Genomic DNA, 21,191 nt, shown 5'->3' with positions numbered 1-21,191 from the left:
TTGTACCTCACTTTGGGCTTAGCCCTTGGTGACACCTGAAATGAGACAAAGCCTCCCTTCATCTGGATTACATCTCGACGGATAGTTCTCAGTGAGAGTGTTGCTTCCTCCTGTTCCAAACCTAGAGCTGTAACTGCCGCTGGAAGCACAACAGTCTTCTCTGAGCCGTCATCGAGCACAGCAAATGTATCCAGTGATTTGCTCCCATGATGTAGTTGGATTGGTACTACCTTAAGCATAACACGACCTGAGTGACTTGAATAGTCTAGGTAGACCATACTAGTACTCACAGTTAGTATGTTAGGGTCCCGCTTCTTGGCTTCAACCAGGTCATGGAGCACCAACAAATGCTGGTCACCACAGGTGCTGCATGGCTTCTTCAGAGTACACTGCTCTGGAGAATGTTTACGGCCACAGCGCCAGCATTTGGCCTTCTCGGTGATCCAGGTAGCCATAGCTTTGAGGTCTAGCCTTTTGAATCCATCACAGCCATTCAGATAATGCTCTGTCCCTTCGCAGTATGGACAATAAGGTTTGAACTTCTGTTTCTTCTTAGGTTGGACTGTCGGATCTGGAGCTGTAGATTCTCCCTCCTGTTTTAGCTTGGCTTGGGCTGGATTTGGGCCGTAGTAGATGGAAGCAGATCTGTTGTGTGGCTTGAGCCCTGCTGAGGCTTTGAGTAGGTTCTTCTCTGGACGTGGCTTGTCCGGGGGCATTTGAGAGGCTTGTCTGGATAGCTGAAGGACTTGGGATTTCCGTTCGAGCCATTCTGAGAAGTTGTACATATTGTATGTTTGGCTGCTGCCACTGCGGATGATCCCCCGGGTGATACAGTACTCGATGAAGTTGTCCCTGTAGTTCAGAGGGAGCTTGGTAAGCAGTCTGTCCACATGTGAACCACAATGAAGCTCGCTGGCTGCTACTTCATCCATGGTACTGAGAAGCCCGACCAGGCTGGACACCGACAGGGAGAGGTCCTCAATAGCTTGAGAGTCTCCAGCTCTAATAGGGGGGGCGTTTAATATGGTGCTAAGCTCACTTTGGACTAACTGCCTTGGCTGTCCATACCTCTGCTCTAGCGCCTTCATTGCACTAGTGTAGGGAGTGCGGTCGTGAATGTAGCGCTTGGCTACCTGTAAGGCGCTGGGATGCTCTAGATGATCTAGTAGGACCTGATACTTGTAATCTTCTCCCAGATGTGAATGTGGCCCTAAGGTGCTGTCCAGCCCTTTCTTTAATAAGGCGAAGTCACTCTCTCTCCCCGACCGGAAGATCACCAGCTTAGGCTTTGGGATGCCATATGAAGATGCCACCATCATCTCCATCAGGTTTGGTAGAGGCGTTCCTGCTGGGTAAGTTGTGGCAACCTGTGGATTATGGTGTTCAGCAGAGGAAGATGATGAATAGTTACTGCCTGAGGGATAAGGAACATAGTACTTGCCAGCTGGATCAGGCACAGCTTCAGGATGCAGTATGGTGGGCACAGGGCGATGAGCTTCTGTCCACTGTGATGGCTGGGTCACAGGCGCTGGTGGACGTGAAGGTTGCTGCAAGTACACAGGATTAGCTGGATGTCTGACTTGGAAGACAGGAGCAGCGGGACGTGACATCTGCTGCAGACTCATTGGGTCTACAGCCTGTGATAGCTGGTGCACTGAAAGATGAGCATGTTGTAGTGGCTGATCAGCTGGGGATGCAGAATGTAACAGCTGCACCTGGCCTGGCCTGTTCATCAGGAGCTGATGTTCCGATCGCTGATATGAGAAGGGTTCAGCAGTGCATCGCCCAGGTCTCCTGAGTGGCGTCGATGCAGCTACATAAGTGGCAGGGTGCAGCACTGGCTGAATGTGAAGGCTCGCTTTACGGGGAGGTGATGGAGCAGATGTTTCCACTGGCGTCGGCATGTTCGCCGGTGTTGTGGTGTCATGTAACACCTCATTGCTAGGTTGTAGTGGTGCAACTTCTGTTATGGAGGAAATATGTTGGGGTTGTTCTAACGCTCCTGTTTCTGGGGGAAGAGGACTGCCAGGTTTAGAAGCTTGCTCCAAACGCTCCACCCGCTTCAGTAATGTCCCACGAGTTTCCTCCATAGACACTTGCAGTTGAGTCATGTGTTGGAGGACACTGCTCCAAACTGATTCCATCTTCTGCCATCTCTCATCCTCTTCATAGTCGGAGCTGCTTGAACTACTTGGAGCGCTAGATGGCTCAGTTAGGTTGTGCTCATAGTCCACCAGATGTCCTGGAAGTTTCTTCTCCCGCGTTGGACGGGGGCTACTCGATGCACCTCTATCCTGAGGGTTTGCCATCTCATTAACTCAGCCAAGGCGAATCCGGCTCGAAGGACCACTTGTAATGTATGTTTGCACTGATTGCCGATCACGCTTCAACTGAGTCGTCCTCGGTCAGAAGGAATGGTACTCCACAGTGATGTAGTTCAAATAACTTTACTAAAGAGGTGGCAGATGACATCAACAGGATGTACAGCGTTGGTAGGGAGGCATTACAGTATTCACATGCAGGTAACGGGGGTGTGAGTGTGTATATGGGTATGTGTGTGTGTGTGGTCATATGGTAAGCACGCACGCAGTATTAACTCACACCGAATGCACGTTAATACGTTACTCCTCCGACACACCTCTTATCTGGGCAGCGCTGCGCTGAACACGTTCCCAACAGGAAGTACAGATACCGAGGTGCATCATGGGCAACGTAGTATAAAACAGCTACAGTGAACAAGCGGACTTTTAACACTGAGGGTTGTCCACATGAATGTTAAAATCCCCAACAATAATTACACAGTCAAAATCAACACAGATCACAGACAGCAGTTCACTGAGGTCATTAAAAAAGTCTGTGCAGTATTTGGGAGGCCTGTAAACATTAAGAAACACAACTTTGGATGGGGCCTTCAGCTGTAAAGCCACATATTCAAAAGACTGAAAACTTCCAGGAGATAGCTGCTTACATTGAAATGATTCATTAAATAAGACAGCAACCCCTCCTCCTCTCCTGCTCGCCCTGACCTCACTGATAAAACTGTAGTTAGGAGGGGTCGTCTCGATGAGAACAGCTCCACTGTTACTTTGGTCCAACCAAGTTTCAGTTAAAAACATAAAATCAAGGCTGTGCTCAGTGATTAAATCATTAATTAAAAATGTTTTCCCAGCTAAAGATCTAACGTTTAATAAAGCCAACTTAAGTGTTTTAGAGGCATTACTTGTCCCCTCGTGTTTGGGAGCAGTCTGTGGCATCGTTACATCGTTTGACCCTGTATGCAGGACAATGTTTGTCACAGTTGGATATTCATCTGCAATTTGAAGAATTCTCTCCTTCAGGATGTTGACCATATCGTTAGGAAAGCAGAGGACTTTAGTGTTCTTACCGCACATGCTTTGTACATCCTTTACGGCAGAGTCACCCACAATCAGCGTTTCAGGCCTAGCCTTTAGCTTTCCCCGTGGATTTTCAGGCCTTACTTTGCTACTTTTAGATGGATGGTTGTCCGATATAGATCCAGGGTCCTTTGATAGTGGAGCAAATCTGTTCTGCAGTTTCACATTCAGTTGTTTTGAAGGTTTGTTGTTAACCTTCCTATTTACGGTTGTCCAGTCCTGTTTCCTCTCGTGTACAGGAGTAGAAGAGCTTCTCTGTCTCGTAGGAAGTGAAGGCCAGTCGGTTTCAGAGATTTCAGTTCGCTGTGCCCTGCCTGTGATACGTCCTCCCTCTTCCAGGAGACATGATTTATGTCTTGGTTTTGCACCAAGACAGTCCAAGGGGGGATTATCGCTTGAAGATTTATAATAGTGCACAAAGTCTACTTTCTTGGTCATGTTATCTGTGCTCCTTAGCTGTGTGCTAGCTTGCTCATCGCCATTGTTTTGAGTCAAAGGCAAGGTTGTTTCATTTCCACACAGTCCATTTACCTCCACGTTTACTTCTAAGCGATGAATTTTTGTCTCCAGTGCTGCAATCGTCTGCAGGAGGCTGTGGTAGTCATCTGTGGAGAGGGAAGGCATCTTGTTGCTAGTTAGCCTAGCGGTTAGCACCTTTCTAGGCTATTGAGGCTGCTCGGTGCCTAGACACTGTAATCAGGCTTCAGCTGTGTCTAGGCCACAGACACACGGAGCGCTGAGGATAAGGTAACTATAAAAATGTTGCTGTTTCTGTTAAGAACACTTTAGTCCTAATGATCTATAAGTGTCCAGAAGCTATCGCAGGTAAGCTCATACGGAAAAAAGGGAAAAAATCAGCATAAAAATCGGTAAAAATCAATAAAAGAAGAAAAGCATTTAGAGAGCAAAGAGATGAAGCGTCCACACTCACAAAGGGGGAGGAGTACTAAACTCAATTTACCTGATGGTCCAGAGTCAGCGTCTCCTGCTGACTGTGTGGGTGACGCAGCCTGAGTCATGTGACTCTGTTGTCATCCACATCAGTGAGTCTGCACTGGAGAACATGGACCATCATTAAAGTGAACCCACATGCTGCAGTTTACATTTACCCCACACTGCCACTAAAACTCCCCACATATCGTTTAATCCGCCACTGAAAATAGTCCCCGACACCTCCGCTGTTTCCTTATGTTAAACATGTTAAAGGTACTTTTTTTAAACAGCTCTCATATTTCTGTCCTCCTCTTTGTTTCTGTCTTTGCTTCTGGTTCTGCGTCGTCCCTGAAGCACGGCCAGCAGCTCTACCGTCACATCTATCTGGGCTGCAAAGAGGAAGATAACGTCCACAAAAACTTTGAGCTGCTCTTCACCACCCTCGCCATTCTGACCATCGAGCTGGCCAATGAGGAAGTGGTCATCGACCTCATTCGACTCGCCATCGCGCTGCAGGTAAAACCGATGAATTCACATCTGAAGTTTCTGTTTTTAGTCAAAGCGAAGACAAAAAGCAGTTTCCTCTGTTTGGTTGTGTTTGGAAGCTCAGTCAGAATAATCTCATCATAAGTAGATTTTCTGGCTCTTTCTGTCACATTTACAGTTTCAATTAAACTTTACATCCATAATTCCCAGAGTTAAGTATCTGAAATCTAAAAATAGTCTGCACCCATCTGTAAACTCTCGATTTCAACACACTCAGGAGAAAGGTGAGGGATTTTCTTCTGTTTCTGATTTGTTCTGATCTCGTGTCGCAGCCTCACTGAGCTCGATTCCTCATTAACAGCTTCCATGACTGTGGCTGTATCTCACCTCTCTCCACACAGATGTGAAGATCTGTGATATTTCTCAGATCAGAGATTACATATAGTCAGAAGGTTTTTTCCATCTGTAGCACTTTATATTCAGGACGTCTGTGTCTCTGTGCAGAGATCAGAACAGGACAGAGAGGTTGCAAAGCGGCTTGCAGCCAACGAGCTGAGGCTAAAATAAGTTTTAAAAAAGTGCATCTGAACATCTGATTTGTCATAAGGATGTGTCAAAGCGTGTCAGATGGGAATTTTAATCTAAATAATGTTTGTTTAACACTTTTCATTTATTTTTACCGTCTCTGCATCACCACAGACACCCAAAGAACCACGTGACAGCAGAGATATGGTGGTCAGAGTTTTTAAGATCAGATCTGACTGATGACATGTACTTTATGTTCTGGTGACCACTGAAATGAGTTAAGATGCCTGCAGTGATGGTGTGTGTTCGTAGAAGGCAGTAACAGAGTGACACAGTCCCCAAACATTCACTCAGATATAATGTAAAAACGTAGCTTATTATAACTTGAATACCGTAAAATTAGACGAGTCATGAGTGTGCAGTGTTTCCAGGTCACCGGTATCAGGTGATAGTGGAAACGTTTTATCGGCGAGGAGATCAAGTCGTCTGTTGAAGCTGTGGTGCTGTCAGTGCCGAGGTGTGGAGTAAACATCCTCAGTTACATCCCTGTTTGGAGGGTTTGTGTTTAACCTCGTGTTTAACCAGCTCTTCACGCTCCACATTATGGTGCTTCAGTCTAAAGCACCCTCGATGTGATTATGCTATATTTTTGGTGTCAGGTGTCATATTTAAGTGGCTGATGAGTAGCTGTGCTGTCATTTGCCTTTATGTCATTAGACCGTGAGAACCCACGCAGCTCCAATAAAACCTCCTGGAAGTGCAAGAGAGGTGCGAAGGAAATGTGCACGCTCGCACCAACACACATAAAAGACACGCACATGCACACACACACACGTGCAGCTTCAGTTTGTTTGTGCATCACGCTGAGATCTTATCGTTTCCAAATGTCACAGCACTGTAGACATGATGTTTGTGCACGCACACACACTCTGAGTGCTGTGTTTACCTTCGTTTAATTCAGGGAACGTTTGAGACATAGAAGTATTAAAAAAAGACTGTTTAGTTTCTTTCTCATGCAGTTTCAGACAGGAAGTGCTTCATAGCACAAATTCATGGGGATGCATTTCTGTCACGTTTCCCTTCAGTCTGGTTTCTGTCACGTGTCTGTTTCACAGTCGCCTTGAGAAAAGTTGGCGAGTGTTTACAGACAAGTCGGCATTTTTCATGCAATTTACTGGCCACCACTGCAATCTGCTAGTAACCAAACCAGTCCCAAGGTTTCCAGTGCAGCATCCTATACCAGTCTGTAACCATTCTACACTCATGACCAGCTCCTGCAATCACTCGCCAGACAATTTTAGTGCTAAAGTGTTTGCGTTTAATTTAAAGGCCACTGGGGGGCGATACTGGCGGTTGGAAAAAGACTCCAGTCTTCTAGACATCGATGGTAAAACGTTCCTCCAGCCTGACCTCTGTAAACACTTTGAGTTTATGGTTTCAAGCCAACGACTGCGGCTTCAGTCAAATCTGATCGTCACATCTTGAGTTTCAAGATCGAGCACTTAACCCGGTCTTGTGTCAATTTTCAGAGAATCTGATGTAAAATAGTTTATGAGTATACTGAACCAAAGCAACCACACATCTGCGCTGGTCCTCTTAGCTCGAGTGAAGCCAGATATTTGTTTCCAGCTTCTCCACTTAGATAGTATTTTGCTTTTTATTGGCATTATTACTGTAATATTCTTTGGTAGATTTGGTTGAAGCTAAAACAAAGTCGCACTCAGTGCGTCACAGACATGTGGCACAGTGTATTTAGTCTGCCTTGTTTGCTGTGTCACCTCAGGGTCGTTACCTTGACAACAACCTTTTTACTGACGGTGTGTGAAAATAGAAGATACGTGTTCGTGTGACCTTAGAGAAACGCTGCTGCATGCTATAACCCTGCACACAGATTAAAGGGGAAGTAAACCTCAACTCCTGTGAGGGTGTACCGAGTGTATGCGGGGAGTTCTGATGCTTCCACGACCAGAAACGGAAGCCGAGCTGCTGGTTTGTCCTCGCTAACACAGTTTTTGCAACTGGTTTGTGCAGGAAATGGCTCTTAACAACGAAGAGAACCTGCCCATGTTTATCTGCTGCGGCATCATGGCGTTGGTGGCCGCGTACCTCAACTTCCTGAGTCAGATGATTGCCAACCCGCCCTTCTGCCAGCACGTCAGCAAGGTGACTCCTCCCTGACCTTACTGAGGATCAGAGCAGCTGGCTCTCATTCCCACTTTTTGTTTTTACTGCCATTTGTTGCAGAAAATACAAAAATATGATTTATTCAGTATGCTGATGATGCACCGCCGTTTTCTGCCTGTTAGCTGTTTCTTCTTGTTTACATCTTTCTTATTTGTAAATAGTGTAACATCATATAATCAGCTGTTCTCTGCGCAGGTTATTGAGTTGAGGAACATGGATGCTCCTTACCTCCTCCCAGAGCACATCTTCAGAGACAAGTGTCCGTAAGTGCAGATTACAGCCTGAATTTGTTTCATGAGAAATAATCCAATGGCTCGGGTTAGAAAAAGGCTGTGAAGCCTCATTATTTTCTAATAAACAGAGCAGTAATGAGTGTGGCAGCTGAAGCTTAAAAAGTTTGAAAGTTTACGAGAAACAAACTCAGGAGTGAAGGAACCGTGCTGCTTCACTTTTCAAGGTTGCAGATAAATTCACATATTCAACTTCTGGAATCAATAACTCATAAAAAAATATTATTAGAACAACAGCAGCATGTCTTTGCATCGACAGATGTAAGACTGACAAACAGCTACTCGCTTCAGTTCAGTTTTATTTATACAGCACCAAATCACAACAGCAGTCACCTCGACGCTACCAGCTGCTTTTCATTTAAGCGATTTGTGCTCCGACTGGGACAAACCGAGTTTGTCTCTGTGCAGCCAGCTGTGAGATGCGTGTGCAGGGACCCCGATATGAACTTGTACAGAGTTGAATTACAGATGAGAACAAATGTGACCTTTTTGCAGCGTCGCTCTGAGAAGTAAAGCCGTGCTGTGCGTTGACTAAAAACACGCTTTCTTCTGAGGTTTTTCCTCAGGAAGTTTATTTTTGTGTCTTGCGTCTTTTCTTCCAGGCTTCCTGAATCTTTGGACAAAGAGGACAGCCAGCTGTACTTCCAGACGGCCGACATGGCCGAGTGTTTGGCCGGGCCGGGGTACAACGCCGAGCGCCTCTCCATCCCCTACGTTCCTCAGGTCACAGGTACGACAGTCCAGCCTCCGTTAGGACGGGGAACTTCATGTTTCTATTTCTTCTTATCTAAGAAAACTGCTGCTCTGATAACTTTTTTTTTTCTTCCCTCATTGGTTGATTCATACCTTTTTAATCTCATACCTGTTGAGCAGCCTTTTGTCCTATTTCATGGTTTCTCAGATACCAGAGACGCTTTCTGAGAAAATGTGCCTGAACTGATTCTCGGAGCATCTAAAATATTTCCTTTTGATGGAAAAGTGTAGCTGTAAAAATCCACCGAATTAGACGATGGTCACATTATGCTGTTATCTCTTAAAGAGGAAATATGATAAAAGTGATACAAGTAACAAGTTAGAAGGAAAGTCAAGAGTTGAAAAGGTTGTAAAAAGTCAGATTAAAGGATTTAAGGCGCTCGCTGTCTGCTGCTGCGCTGTGTGCTGTATGTTTTATTTCCCTGCTTTTCATACTCACCGTGCCCTCAGAACTGTTTGAAGCTTTGTCGGATTAAGAGCTTAAGGAGTGTTCAGTGAAGAGAAAATAAAGTTTCACCAACTCTGTGTGCGATCAGCTTTATTAGTCCGACGGCTGTCGCCGTCTCCGTAATTTAAAGGTTTGTTTCAGCTCAGAACAACGTGAACCTCTGCAGGAGTTCACACACACAACTTTCTTTAAAAGCACTTCTTCAAAATGTTGCTTGACTTCAACCTTGAAGTCTGCCCACGTCCAAAAAAGGCTCAGGAATAGTTCGTACTTCACGTGCTCTTCCTTTGACCTCGTGTAGATAGAACGAGCGGGAGGAGAAAACTGATAATTGTCTAACAAGCTTTTGTTTTCTTCCCTCTGTCATGCTTTCATGTCCCTTCAGTTCTTTACACAGTAGGAAAAATCCTCCACAGGTGCAAGCAGACGTCCAGAGGTAACCAAGGCAACCCTGTGCAGGCGTGTAGAGATGTGTTGTCACCTGGTGTAGCTGGGTTTAGATCAGCTGACACATTATTTGTGCAAAACCAAAGGCTTCACTTTGCAAAGTTGGGTGAATGGAAACTCGTCACGCTTCAGACGAGGAGGCGCAACAATGAAGTTCTTCCTTTGAATCGGTCCGATTCTCAGAAGTTCGTCTTCTATGATCGTCCCACGTTTCCCACTCATCTGTCTTCTTTGATCTTATTGGTCTTTGGCCTTTGAAATGGCGACTCCGACCATGGGGACCAGGTCTGCGAGCACTCGGTGGTGCATGAAGACGACGATAAAACTACAGTAAGACAAAGTCTGCCATCAGTCTATAACTGAAAAGGCTCTTTCACAAGAACTGTTGCTGTCTCCAAACACCAAAATTACTTGCAATCAGCAATCAAAAAAGTTCAGTGTAATCAATGCAAACCCCAGTTTTTGATTGCACACCGCTTTCAGTGTTTGACGGCTTCTTTCTGACCTTGAAGTCTCCGAGTTGAGCTGTCAGTGTAAGCAGGTCTCCACACTCGCTGTGGACCCCGAGATCCACGTCTTTCACGCACACTTCTCAAAATCTCAGGATTGGATCACTTTGTTAGTACAAAAGTCAGATCCAGTGAAAACTCTCGCAGGTCTGATGCAGCCTCCTCCTGTTAGCTTCTTCTGCACTGCTGACTCACCCGGTGGACTCGGCAGAGAAGGAGAGCGAGGCTGCTGCTGTGGAGAGGAGCAGTGTGGACACATTTCTACTGTGTCGCTAAAGCGGCTCGAAAACAGGCCGAAGTAAAGCAGCAAAATGCTGCGTTGGCAACAGTAAGCTTGATAACGGCTGCTCTGGGCAAGAGGTCAGACGGGGTGAGGTGGCTTTAGATCCGCACGGTGACAATTTCATTAAGGCACAATTTACTTATCAACCCCAGAAGCACAAGTGATAACAGCATCGGTATAAAAGCAGCGTCTGAAAGGCCCCCCAGGAGGAGAGGGAGGGATCAGCTCGCACAGAGTGTCCTTTCATGGCGCGAGGAGCCGCGGATCAGCACCTGGTGCTGACGTGATGTCACAGCGCCGAGCGGCGTCTGCGCGCTGACGAGTTTACCCGACATACAAAGTGAAGCCTCGAACTTGTGTTTAAAAAACATACAAGAAAAAGAAATATCTTTATAAGTTGGGGGTTAAATTTAAATTTGAAAAGAATTTCAGAGATTTTCTTCTTTAGTTTTCTTTAGTCTCAGACTGTTTTATTTATTTATTTTAATTTGTTTAATTATTTTAGATTTTTTGTCAGCTTTTTTTTTTAATTTCAAAGATTTTTTTTTTAGTTTTTTCCCTAATTTGTAAAATCTCAGAATATTTCTTCTTCTTTTTTTTATCATTAAAATTTTCCCTGAAGTTCACAGTTTTTCCGCAGGATCTTTTTTTTTTGAGTTAATAATAATAATAGCACACCCTTACATTTTTAAATACTGCGAGTATGAAAGGACCCGGGGTTTTGAGCTGTGACGGTGAAGCATCAGAGTCCGCAGGAGCTCTCGCTCTGCTCGCTCTGCTGCTGCTGTCGTCTCAGCTGAACGTGTAGAAGAACAAATATCAGGGTCTCAAACTCAAATGAGCTGTGGGCCGCCGCTGACACCGTCATCTCATGTGACCACTTTACTGTTCATGCAGTGCAAAAAACAACAAGCAAACAAGAAAACACCCACAAATATTTCCAAAAATGTAGTGTTGTGTTTGTTTTTTAAAATGTCTCACTCTTAACTGAAGCCTTTCATTGAACTACCAAACAAACACAAGCTGCAGACAAACACGTGTGCCCGTGTGGCCCCCGGGCCGCGAGTTTGAGACCCGTGGTGTGAACAGTTTAAGTGTTTTTCACACTGAGCAGAGACCAAACCTTGAATTCATGACAGCATTTTGACGCCTGCAGAGAAACTCGCCCTGACCTTTAAACTGCTGAGCAGCTGTAGATGCGTCGTTGAGGTGCTTCGTTGTTTCAGAGCTCGATGTTGTGTAGCTGTAGATTTTCCCACCATGTGATTTGGTAACTCTGTGAAATGTTTTGCCTGCATTGCTCGTGGACCTGTTGCGGTGAGTACACGTGCTGCCACGTCTGTGTAGAGCAGTTTACCCGTAGTGCACTTAGATTGTTTACATGTGTGGAGCTTCTGTCTGCAGTGTTAACAGAAAACAAACTTTTCATGTAGGGTGTTATTAATGACATGAAGAAGTTAATCATCATGAAGCAGTTAGAGCTCAGAGAGGAGAGTGGGTGGGTTCAAACTCCTAATAAGGACAAACCAGTGCAGACCTGTTGGACTCCACCAGGCAGCCTGGTTTTATGGACCAGAACCAGCTTCGTCCAAGCTGTGCAAGGTTTCCAGCTCAGTTTGGTGGCCTCAGGATCGCCAGGTGGAGCAGTTTGCAGCTGAGGGTGAAGCTGTGGGTGGATGGGCTTTGTCTTAGAGATGGAGGTCGATCATTCAGAGGGGTCTTGGCCTCCACATTGAAGGGAGGCGGTTCAAGCATGTGACTAGGACGCCTCCCAGGTGAGCTGTTTCAGGCATGTCTAACTGAGAGGAGGCCCCGAGGCCAGACCCAGGACAGGACTCCTGAGAGACTGTGCCTCTTGGCTGGCTTGGGAACACCTTCGGGGAGGATCTGGATGGAAGAGAATGAGGGACGGATGCTGCACAAGTTTGCAGGTTGATCCTCGATCATGAATCACAGCATCTCTTTAATTCCGGCTGCGCTTCAGTAAGATTAAAGTCATTCAGACTGTAAATGTGGTGAGTGGGACCTTAAATCAGTGCATGAGGCCTTTAAGAGGGAATCTGATCTCTTGAAGTCCGGCAGGACCGGGCTGCATTCAGGCTCAGGTGGTCAAAGTTTTTGGAGACCGTGGCTTCCTGTCACGTCGGCTCAGTTCTATGTGTTTCATCACCGTGTGAACAAAATCTTAAAGCTCCAGCGGATCAGCCGCGATCAGATCGTTTTCCTCATTAACGCCCGCAGGACGGCTGCTGAGTCAGGCCTCTGCAAAGTTCACAGCAGAGGTCGTCGTGCGATTGTAAAGAGCTGCTTTCTGTCGCTTTTCACGCCTCGGCTGATCCGCTACCTTTCTGACCTTATCAGATGACCTCACAGCTCAGACAGTAGCTGCCCTTCTGTGGTCCTTATTTTCCCCTCTGCTGGCGATGAATACACAAGTGCTCGAGGTGCGTTTGTCCCCCGGGGACGAGTTTATCCCCGCGGGATCAGGCGGATTTGTTCCTCGTTGTATTGAAGTGGAGAAAAAAGATGGAGTTTGGTGTGCGGGAGCAGAGATGTCACCGCTGTTGTCAAGGACGCGCAGATTACAGGAGCTACCTGGGTTTCAGTAATATGACAGCTTCAGTAAGCAGTTTGATTATTCTGAAATCGTTCTGCTGGAAAGAAACAACTTTTACTTTTACGTGACACTAAAGTTAGAAATGTTTGTGGCTTTTTAAAGCATTATGTGGTGTGAATCTGTCATCCTGAAGGTGAAGAACGTCTGTCCAGGAGGCCGAGTTTCGTGGACACCGTCTCCCTCCAAGTGGACATCATTTCCAACAGCCTTCCAGAAAAGGTCTGAGTAATCTTCTTTAAAGCAGCGTGTGGTCCTGGAGGGAAACATGAGGTCACGTTTGTGTTTTTGTGTCCACAGTCGCAGCTGGCTGAGGAGATCACGTTTGAGACCCTGAAGAAGGCCATCGGTAAGAACGCGGTGACTTCCTGCTGTTCCTCATGTTGACTCTGGGTTACTTTGTCCACCAGGCAGCCATCTTCACCAACACCTCTGGGCTCTAATGTGTTCAGTTATTGATAAAAATGATCTAAATGAACTTTTAATTTCAGTGACCAGCAGAAAAAAGCAGCAAATCTGATGAAACCACTTAAAGTTTGCAGATTTAGCCTCAAAATAAGTTTTCAAAAGCTCTGATTTTATGACGTTTCAGTGAAATTTTCACCATTAAAAATATTTTTTAACCAGCAACGTAAAAGGACGAGAAGCTCGTCTCGCGGAGAAGAAAGAGCGCTCACAAACCACCACATAGTTAAGTCTCTGTTATTAAAACAGAGTTTGCGGTTTGTTTTCAGACACCACCGGTTTGGAGGAGCAGGAGAGGGCGAAGAGGCGGCAGGTGATGGAGAAGTTCCAGAAAGCGCCGTTCGAGGAGATCGCCGCCCACTGCGAATCCAAGGTTATTAAAAAAAAAAAAAAAAAGAGCCAGAAATCAGAAAATAATAAACTGTCAGCGCATCAGAAAAAACACCCAAATAAACTCCTGCTCACTTCTTCCAGGCAAACATGCTGCACGACCGGCTCGCACAAATCTTTGAACTCACAATCAGGTGAGTCTGTTATGCAAGTTTTCTAATTTAAATATATGAATTTAGATAAAAGTTCTTGGTGTGGTGACATTTACACCACATTAGAAAAGCTTAGGCGTGACACTAAAAGTCAAAGAAACCCAGAACACCTGGCTGATCTCTGGCTGATCTCCCGTCGAGCTCGTCCCCTCGGCTCTGCTGCCAGCGTCCCGTCACGTTCTGTCCTCACTGCTAAAGCTGCGTCTGTGATTTCACCACCGTGGCTGAGACGCCCTGAAGCCTCAATCACCCGCCGTCACCACAGTGTTCTCCTCAACAAACAGATGTTTGATTATTTTTGGCCCAGATGTGGCTCCAGGTGAGTGTGGCTGCCTGAGCCCAGCCGCAGGTTCACCTGATCTGCACCAGGCTTCAGGTGTGTCGAGATATTTGGAGCGAATGTGGCTCATGATAAAACACGACCCAGTGTTTTTAGGCTTAGCTGTGTTCGTCTGACATGTTCTCACTTCTTTTTTGATTGCATCGTCACATGAACACTATAACAGTCTGTTTGCAGCACGTGAACGAGTACGACGCCTGCAAATAACGTGCACTTTTCCTCATAGTCATGCTTACATTGCTAACACGGCGTTCTGGAACGGTTTGAGTTTTCTTTGAGTTGCGGGTCGTTCCCCTCAGTACTGGCCGCCTTTTGAAAGGATTTTTTAGAGGAAATGAAATGCTCCTTCAGTCATTACCTGCTGTGTAGTTCTCCTGAGTCACAGCACTGTGAGTGTGATTAGACCCGGCTGTGTGCGTTAGCTGAGACGTGCACGTACATGTGGGCAGGACTGTCGGAGCGCTGGAGGCAGTGCACAGGTGCACACGGAGACGACTTTGAAAGGGACAACAGCCTAATAATCAGGTTAATCAGGTGGTTTTTGCTTCCTAAAGGTTACATTTGTGCACGTCTGCCAAACCAAAACCAGTTTTTCCTTCTAATTTAACATCTTGTTTCACGCCCCGTCACCAGGCCTCCTCCCAGCCCGTCCGGAGTGGTTTCCATCTCAGCGGGACACACCCAGCATCAGTCCGTCCCCGTCTACGAGATGAAGTTTCCAGACCTGTGTGTCTACTGAACGCACACATCCACAAACCAGCTCACACGCAACATTGAAAATGCACAGAAAGAACAACACACTCACATCTGCACTCCAGTCTCCTCTGTTCAGGTGGCCGGGATGCCGTCAGGGACGAAGTTTAAATCCTGTTTCCCGACTTGACTCAAACCTGCTTTAATCCACGCTGCTCTGATTGGTTACACTTTGTTTCCTGACTCGCGTCCCTGAAGCCAAACTGAACTTTTGAGTCACCAAGAACAAAAACCAACAAGAAAACCCATAAACTGCTTCCACTCTGAGGTTTTAGTGTATTTCTGCTGAATCAGACGTTGCTTCTCTGTTCCAGTCCAGCCAAAGCTTCACTCCTTGTACATACGCTCTTAAAAAAGCAGCGTGAGGCTCACAAACGCAGCTCCTGCCTCCTAACAACTATCTGTCTCTTGTCAGTAGCCGTCGGTGCCGTCACTGATTAGTAGGAATGTGCAATATATATATATATATATATCTATATTAGCCGTCAGCTATGAAAACTGAAATTACCTAAGTGGTGGTAGAAAGCAGTTTAGTTTCAGGCTCGCTGCTCCTCAGCTCTTCGCTCTAATCTTCAGTCTTTGCTGTTTAAGATAAAAGTGTGTCACAAATGACTCCAACAACCAGCTGAGTTCTTATAAATAAATTCAATGACAGCAATACTCGAACTGCTAGGCAGCGACACTCAAAAGCTGAAGAGTCGACGTTTGGACGAGTAGAAATGGGCTCGCTCGTGTTTGGTGATGACGTGATTGTTTCTGAGAGGCGTGAGTCTGTAAGAGGAAGGTCAAGAGGAGTGTTCATGTCCATCAGCTCCCACCTGAGACTCTATAAAAGATGGACATAGTCAGTGTGGTGTCAATTTAGTGGGGAGCTTTGACATTGGATTACCAAATGGTGGAACTAAGACTGTATACTCCACTAGTACTACTAGTACAGTAGCCACAGGTGGACAAAATCCGAGACATCAGCGTCTGGTTTTGAGCTCCACATTTGGAGCCTCAGTGTTGAGGTTTTCGATGATGTCATAATGTAGTCACATGATCAGAGCAACCATGTCTCCTGTATCCAGATGAATTATCAAAAAAACATTTTTTTTAGGATGTAGTCATGTTTATTTCTGCTGAAAGCTTCAACACGAGAGTCTGAGGACTGTCTCACTGCTGGAGTCGCCCTCAGGTGGCCGTGAAAGGAACTGCAGTCTTTGGTGCTTCCATATTGGCAGCTTAATGTTACAGTAATGAGGACGTGATTTATAAAATGAAACTACAATCTGAGCTCAGTGTTTACTGACGTCTAAACGCAAGAAGGCCTTTGGGTCTTATTGTCAAAGAGTTCAAACCTTTCAGATATGGAAGCTACATCCATCTTTAATATACAGTCTGTGGCTTTGACGATGGTCCTTAGAGAAGTTGTTGTAAAGTTTGTGTAAAGTTCTTGTGGCGGGGCTGATGATTTTAGAAAGGACTCTAAACTTCCTCTATTAAAAATTTGGGGTTAATATTCTCAGAGATTGCAGTGAAAATATCACAAAAAAATACAAATGTAGCATCTTTTAAAGAGTTGAAGTTTATTCCTCAAGTATGAAGCAGTGCAGTTATGATCACAGTTACGGGCCTGTGTGTAAGTAAAATTAAAGCTACGCGCTCTTTGTTTGTAATATTTCCTGATATGAGGGGGAGCTGCAGGCAGCGTGTTGGCTGCAGATGAATCTGATCCAGCTCCTTGACTTTGCGCTGTAGTCCCTGCGCACGCCTGCTTTCCATGAACGAATCAGCCGCCTCACAGCTTTGTTGGCAGCCTTAAAAAAAACAAAAAAACAAAGCTGTTTCATTGCCAAACACAGAAGTTTGATTTTAAAACGTCTCAATCTAAAAAGGCTGTTGTTCGTATCCCGTGAGGAGCCATATGGTGGAGCTTTTCATTCCAAAACGAAGCGACCGGCAGCATCAAAGTTAACCTCCCCGCTGAACGCATTAATATTAATATCCATCCTCAGCCCCGGCGATACAAAGCACTGACATTTTGGAGGATTTAATCATCCTTGCATTTTCAACAGTTATCACAGGGCCGTGATTTATTTCCAAAACAGGTTACAGGAGGCGCTCTGGGAACGAGCTGTGATCTGTAATAGCAGATGGTTATCAGTGTTTTCCTCTGATCTGAGCTCAGCGTGGGAAGAAAATCCCTCCAGTTGGAGGAAGATACCTGCTGCCTCTGTTTGGTGCGAGCAGCTGTTGGAGGCTGAAGGTCGGCGCTTCCTTTCACTCAGAGCTGATTGGTGTGTTCGGCTCGTCGGCGAAGGAGAAATGAGTTTCTCGAGCGCTGGTTGTGTTTCTGAATGAGAGATGCTGGCTAAGCTGGAAGTCTGTGTTTGGCATCACCAACACGAGCCTCACAAATCTGAGAAACTTTGTTAGTAAATGTGTGTTTTTCAGCATCGGGTCGAGGCCAAGCAGTTTGTGAATGTTTGATCTGGATACGTGACAAGTGGTGCGACTGTCCCGATCACATCGCAGCGTCACATCTGTACAGTTGAGCCCGTGCAGCTGTTTGGACGTGGATGCTTTAATGTGCAAGGCCAGGGTCACGAAAGCTGCAGGACATGAAGCAGAAGAAATTCAGAAATGAAACGTTGGCTGCTCACGGAAAGTCGACATAAATACTGATGCCAAATTTTTAGGGATTCTTTTTCTTCTTTGCTTATATTGTAATTTTTTTGTATTGAATATTGCAGAACGTTGCGTTGTGATCCCGTCGTTATGGTGAATTACTCTATACTCCACTTCCTCTGTGGAGCCAGCAAAGCTACAACAAAAACAAAAATTTAAGATTTCAATTGATTTCCCATCAGTTCTTCTTCTGCAGATGGAATTTTAAAGCTTCTCAGGTGTGCTCGGGTACCTTCTTGTTTTTTTAAACATGGTCAGTGACCCAGGTCTGGGGTAGTGTCCACTTTAACATTCGGGTGTGCCAAACAGACTAACTTTAAAAGTTAGAGCAACTTATTATAGAATTTCGACTGCCAGTGGAGGTGGAGAAAAGAAGCTGATTGGCACATGATGTCAAACAATGTTACCTAGGTGGTTGCCTAGGGAACCTGATAGCCACAAGTAACCAGCTGTCACCATGGGCAACAAAGCGATGCACTGATGGTTGGATTGTGTGTCTGGGTACAAACTTACTACAGGCTTTTAAAAGTTCACGACCAGCATCAAGGTGATAAACGTGACCCTTACCTTGCACATCAAAGCAGTCCCACTTTACTTTCCTTTACCTTCACGGTTGCTGACCGTTCATCTTCTCCGATTGCCGCTTATGTATCGATAACCAGCAACAGGGTGGGTTTGACCTCTTAACATCCATCGGGCACCAGCGACCCGGTCAGGGTTTTGTTGTAGCCAAACGCCAAAAAGGCACATTTTTGAGAAATTGAAAGGTCTTAAGGTCTTTAACCAAACCCTAACCGGATATAATCCAGTGGCTGTTTGGAGGTGAAATCTTCTGTTCTATAAGTATTACATGTCTAATCATTGTACTGTGTGAAACGTAGGTTACAGAGGACTTTTTACTGGAAACGATGAGCAGAGCAGCCTGAACAAGCGAAAAGTCTCTTGCTGGTTTTTTTTTCTGTGCAAATCTACGCAACATAATGTCTTAGCTTTAAACTCTCGTGCTTTAACATCGTAGAATCATAGCTTTTAAAAAACATGCATTATATGAACTAACTGCATGGCTCTTTAACTTCAGTCATCGTCGTTGAACCTCCGAGGGACGGGACTGGGATCAAAGGCTGAAACTAAATCTAAACGAGCTCTTTAACAGCCGGATCCTGAAGTTGGGCTTTAGAGAAAAGTCGGGTTTAGATGTGGCTGGAATACATGATATCTTCCTCTCATGAATGTGTCGTCGCAGCAGCATATATATACATATATATCATATATTTTTGTACATTTTATGCATCACGTATCATTACATTGTTGCCTAGCAGAGATTTTAGAGGTTGGGAGATTTCTTCTAAGACGAGGACAAAATGCTGAATTCTTTATACTCGTGTACTTTTTTGTTGTTTACCTCGATGGTTCAGGTTTCAGCGGGATGTTGCAGTGTGGGGGAGATGGTCTCGTTTTTATTTTTTCAACTGTAGATTCTATTATACCATTTCAAAAATAATGAAAAATGAATGAATATTATATGTAGAGCCAGATGTTGGTTATTTTTGGATAAAGGAGTAAATCAGTGCAATCTGCTAATGTTAAGATCCAGATTTATTTTTCTCTAAGTGGCGGCTCAGGCTCAACCTTCAGACCTGAAACTCTCAGATGGTCTCGGTTGAAGAATCGGCTCCAGATTCACTAAAATCATTTAAAATTGGGTCCACAATAGTCGGAAAACTGTATTCCCATATGTGACCTCGTTCCTGACTATGCTTACAAGTTCCTCCTACGTTTGAAGACCATCTCTTGGTGTTCTTCTCCTGGAAAACTCCTGTAATCTGCATAAGCCTCAAACGTTGGTTTTTCTGTTAATCAAGATTTCCGGTTGTCCCAATTCCACCTTCAATTTGCCAGAGGTCGGATGAATGTCCTACAAGAATTATACTGGGAAAAAAGTCCTCTGCTTTTCCCAGATTTAGTCAGAAGAAGCACAAAAAGATGGGTGGGGGTTGCAAAGCGGCTTGCAGATGCTGCTTCAGCCTGTAGGCTGGTTCAGTGGACCAGTTCAGGAGCTCGGCATCGTGTCTGAATTAATGCTAAACTTATTGACAGGAAATAACGGCTACAAGGGATCGTAGCCAAGCGCTTGACATTAATTCCGACTTTTAATTTTGATTCAACGGCACCAGCATTTCCACAGATTACTTTAAAACTCGTATCTCAGTCAAATCCGATGTTCACTGGAATTAAACGCTCACGGATCTGATTGGAAGTTTGTTTTTTCGTATACACGTTCATCGGTAGCGATATCAGTAAAGCCGTCTAAACCTCCATGAAGACGTTACAGGACATAACTAAACGATCGTGTTTGTGGGAGGAGCTCACGTTCAGACGGGTTTTGTGAATCTGGATCTGAGTCTGTGTTTCTGAGCCGAAACGTTTAAGACCGGCTGATGTGAAGTCTGTAAATGATGTCGGAGCAGTCGGTCTGCGAACGAGCCGCTCTGCTACTTTTGATAAATGTTCAACCGATTCAGCTCAAGCAATCATTCAAATAGTACCAGCTGATGTATTAATGAACTTTAAAGTAAAAATGCTGAACAGTTAATAACCGTTACGGTAAAATATGATGTTGTGTTTGCACTTTGATCACTGTGTACCTGGTACTATAGCAGAAATAAATCGGCACCGATGTGTGTTTGGTACAAACAGATCTTAGAAGTATTTTTGATGAAATGATCTCTGTGGAGCTGTGAAAAGTTTCCCTCCTGATTGGTGATCTGAGTCCTAAAACTAAGACAAAAGAAGAGAGCAGAATATTCACATGAACTCTTCACCTTTCAAGATGGATTTTTTTCCAGCTGTAAAATGTCAAGAACAAAAAAAAAAAAGCTTCCGATGTTCTTTTTTATGTTTCTGATGCATTTTTGTGCCAGTTTTAGAGATTAAAGGCGTCGCGTCCGTGTTCACAGTGACAAACTTGCTATAGCTCGGCTTTGTTTCAATCACACTGATGGTTTTAACCACTAGATGGCGCTGAGGCTCCCGCTGCTGCTTCACGCGTTCACCTTCATTGTTGTTTTGGTGCATTTCTTTCAACTTTTCATCTCAATGACAAAACTACAGCTACGTGACCTCAGCTGCTTCTGGAGCCTCAAGTGGACATAAGAGGAACTGCACTTTTCCCAAACCTGGATTTGCTGTTTGCACAAAGCTCCAGTGAGTCAGGAAGTATCTGAGTTTAGATTATCTTGTCACGTTTGATTAATTTGGTCTTAGAAATTCAAAGGGACTTCCTGAAACATCTCAGTTCCCAATCACGTGGAACAGAGAAAAGCAGGAAACGTAAGAAGCTGGAAGTAGTTTCATGTTTTATTTTCCATTTTGATTCATCGACTGAGCAAAAGCATAAAGCGTTCAGTGCACATTATTTCTGTGAAGCTCGGCAGCAGCAGAGCCTCAGCGCTTCATTACAAAGCCTCTATTGAAATAGAAAAATGTGCATTGAGATTAAAGTGTTTCTATCAAAGCTGTTGAGTTGTTGTGTCTTTATTACTGTCGGCTCTCTG

General features: G+C 44.9%; 1 protein-coding gene across 4 annotated transcripts in view; it reads left to right on the top strand.

The window, feature by feature from the left end:
* efr3a (EFR3 homolog A (S. cerevisiae)) overlaps window positions 1-21,155 on the top strand; it is a 117,931-nt gene extending 96,776 nt beyond the window's left edge. For all 4 annotated transcript variants that reach the window (XM_085439766.1, XM_085439765.1, XM_085439764.1 and 1 more), the window contains 9 exons: window positions 4,683-4,844; window positions 7,371-7,502; window positions 7,719-7,786; window positions 8,416-8,543; window positions 13,004-13,089; window positions 13,168-13,216; window positions 13,602-13,705; window positions 13,807-13,856; window positions 14,848-21,155. In XM_085439766.1, coding sequence (XP_085295892.1) covers window positions 4,683-4,844; window positions 7,371-7,502; window positions 7,719-7,786; window positions 8,416-8,543; window positions 13,004-13,089; window positions 13,168-13,216; window positions 13,602-13,705; window positions 13,807-13,856; window positions 14,848-14,953 — 885 coding nt within the window. In that variant the 3' untranslated portion in view covers window positions 14,954-21,155. The remainder of the gene's footprint in view (window positions 1-4,682; window positions 4,845-7,370; window positions 7,503-7,718; window positions 7,787-8,415; window positions 8,544-13,003; window positions 13,090-13,167; window positions 13,217-13,601; window positions 13,706-13,806; window positions 13,857-14,847) is intronic.
* The last annotated feature ends 36 nt before the right edge of the window (window positions 21,156-21,191 follow it).

The sequence above is a fragment of the Copadichromis virginalis genome, linkage group LG18, assembly GCF_057382275.1.
Source record: "Copadichromis virginalis isolate Kocher_CV1m ecotype Utaka linkage group LG18, C_Virginalis_male_GT1.1, whole genome shotgun sequence".
Lineage (NCBI taxonomy): Eukaryota > Metazoa > Chordata > Actinopteri > Cichliformes > Cichlidae > Copadichromis > Copadichromis virginalis.
The sequence above is the reverse complement of the archived record's forward strand: the minus strand, read 5'-3'. Positions and strand labels throughout refer to the sequence as shown.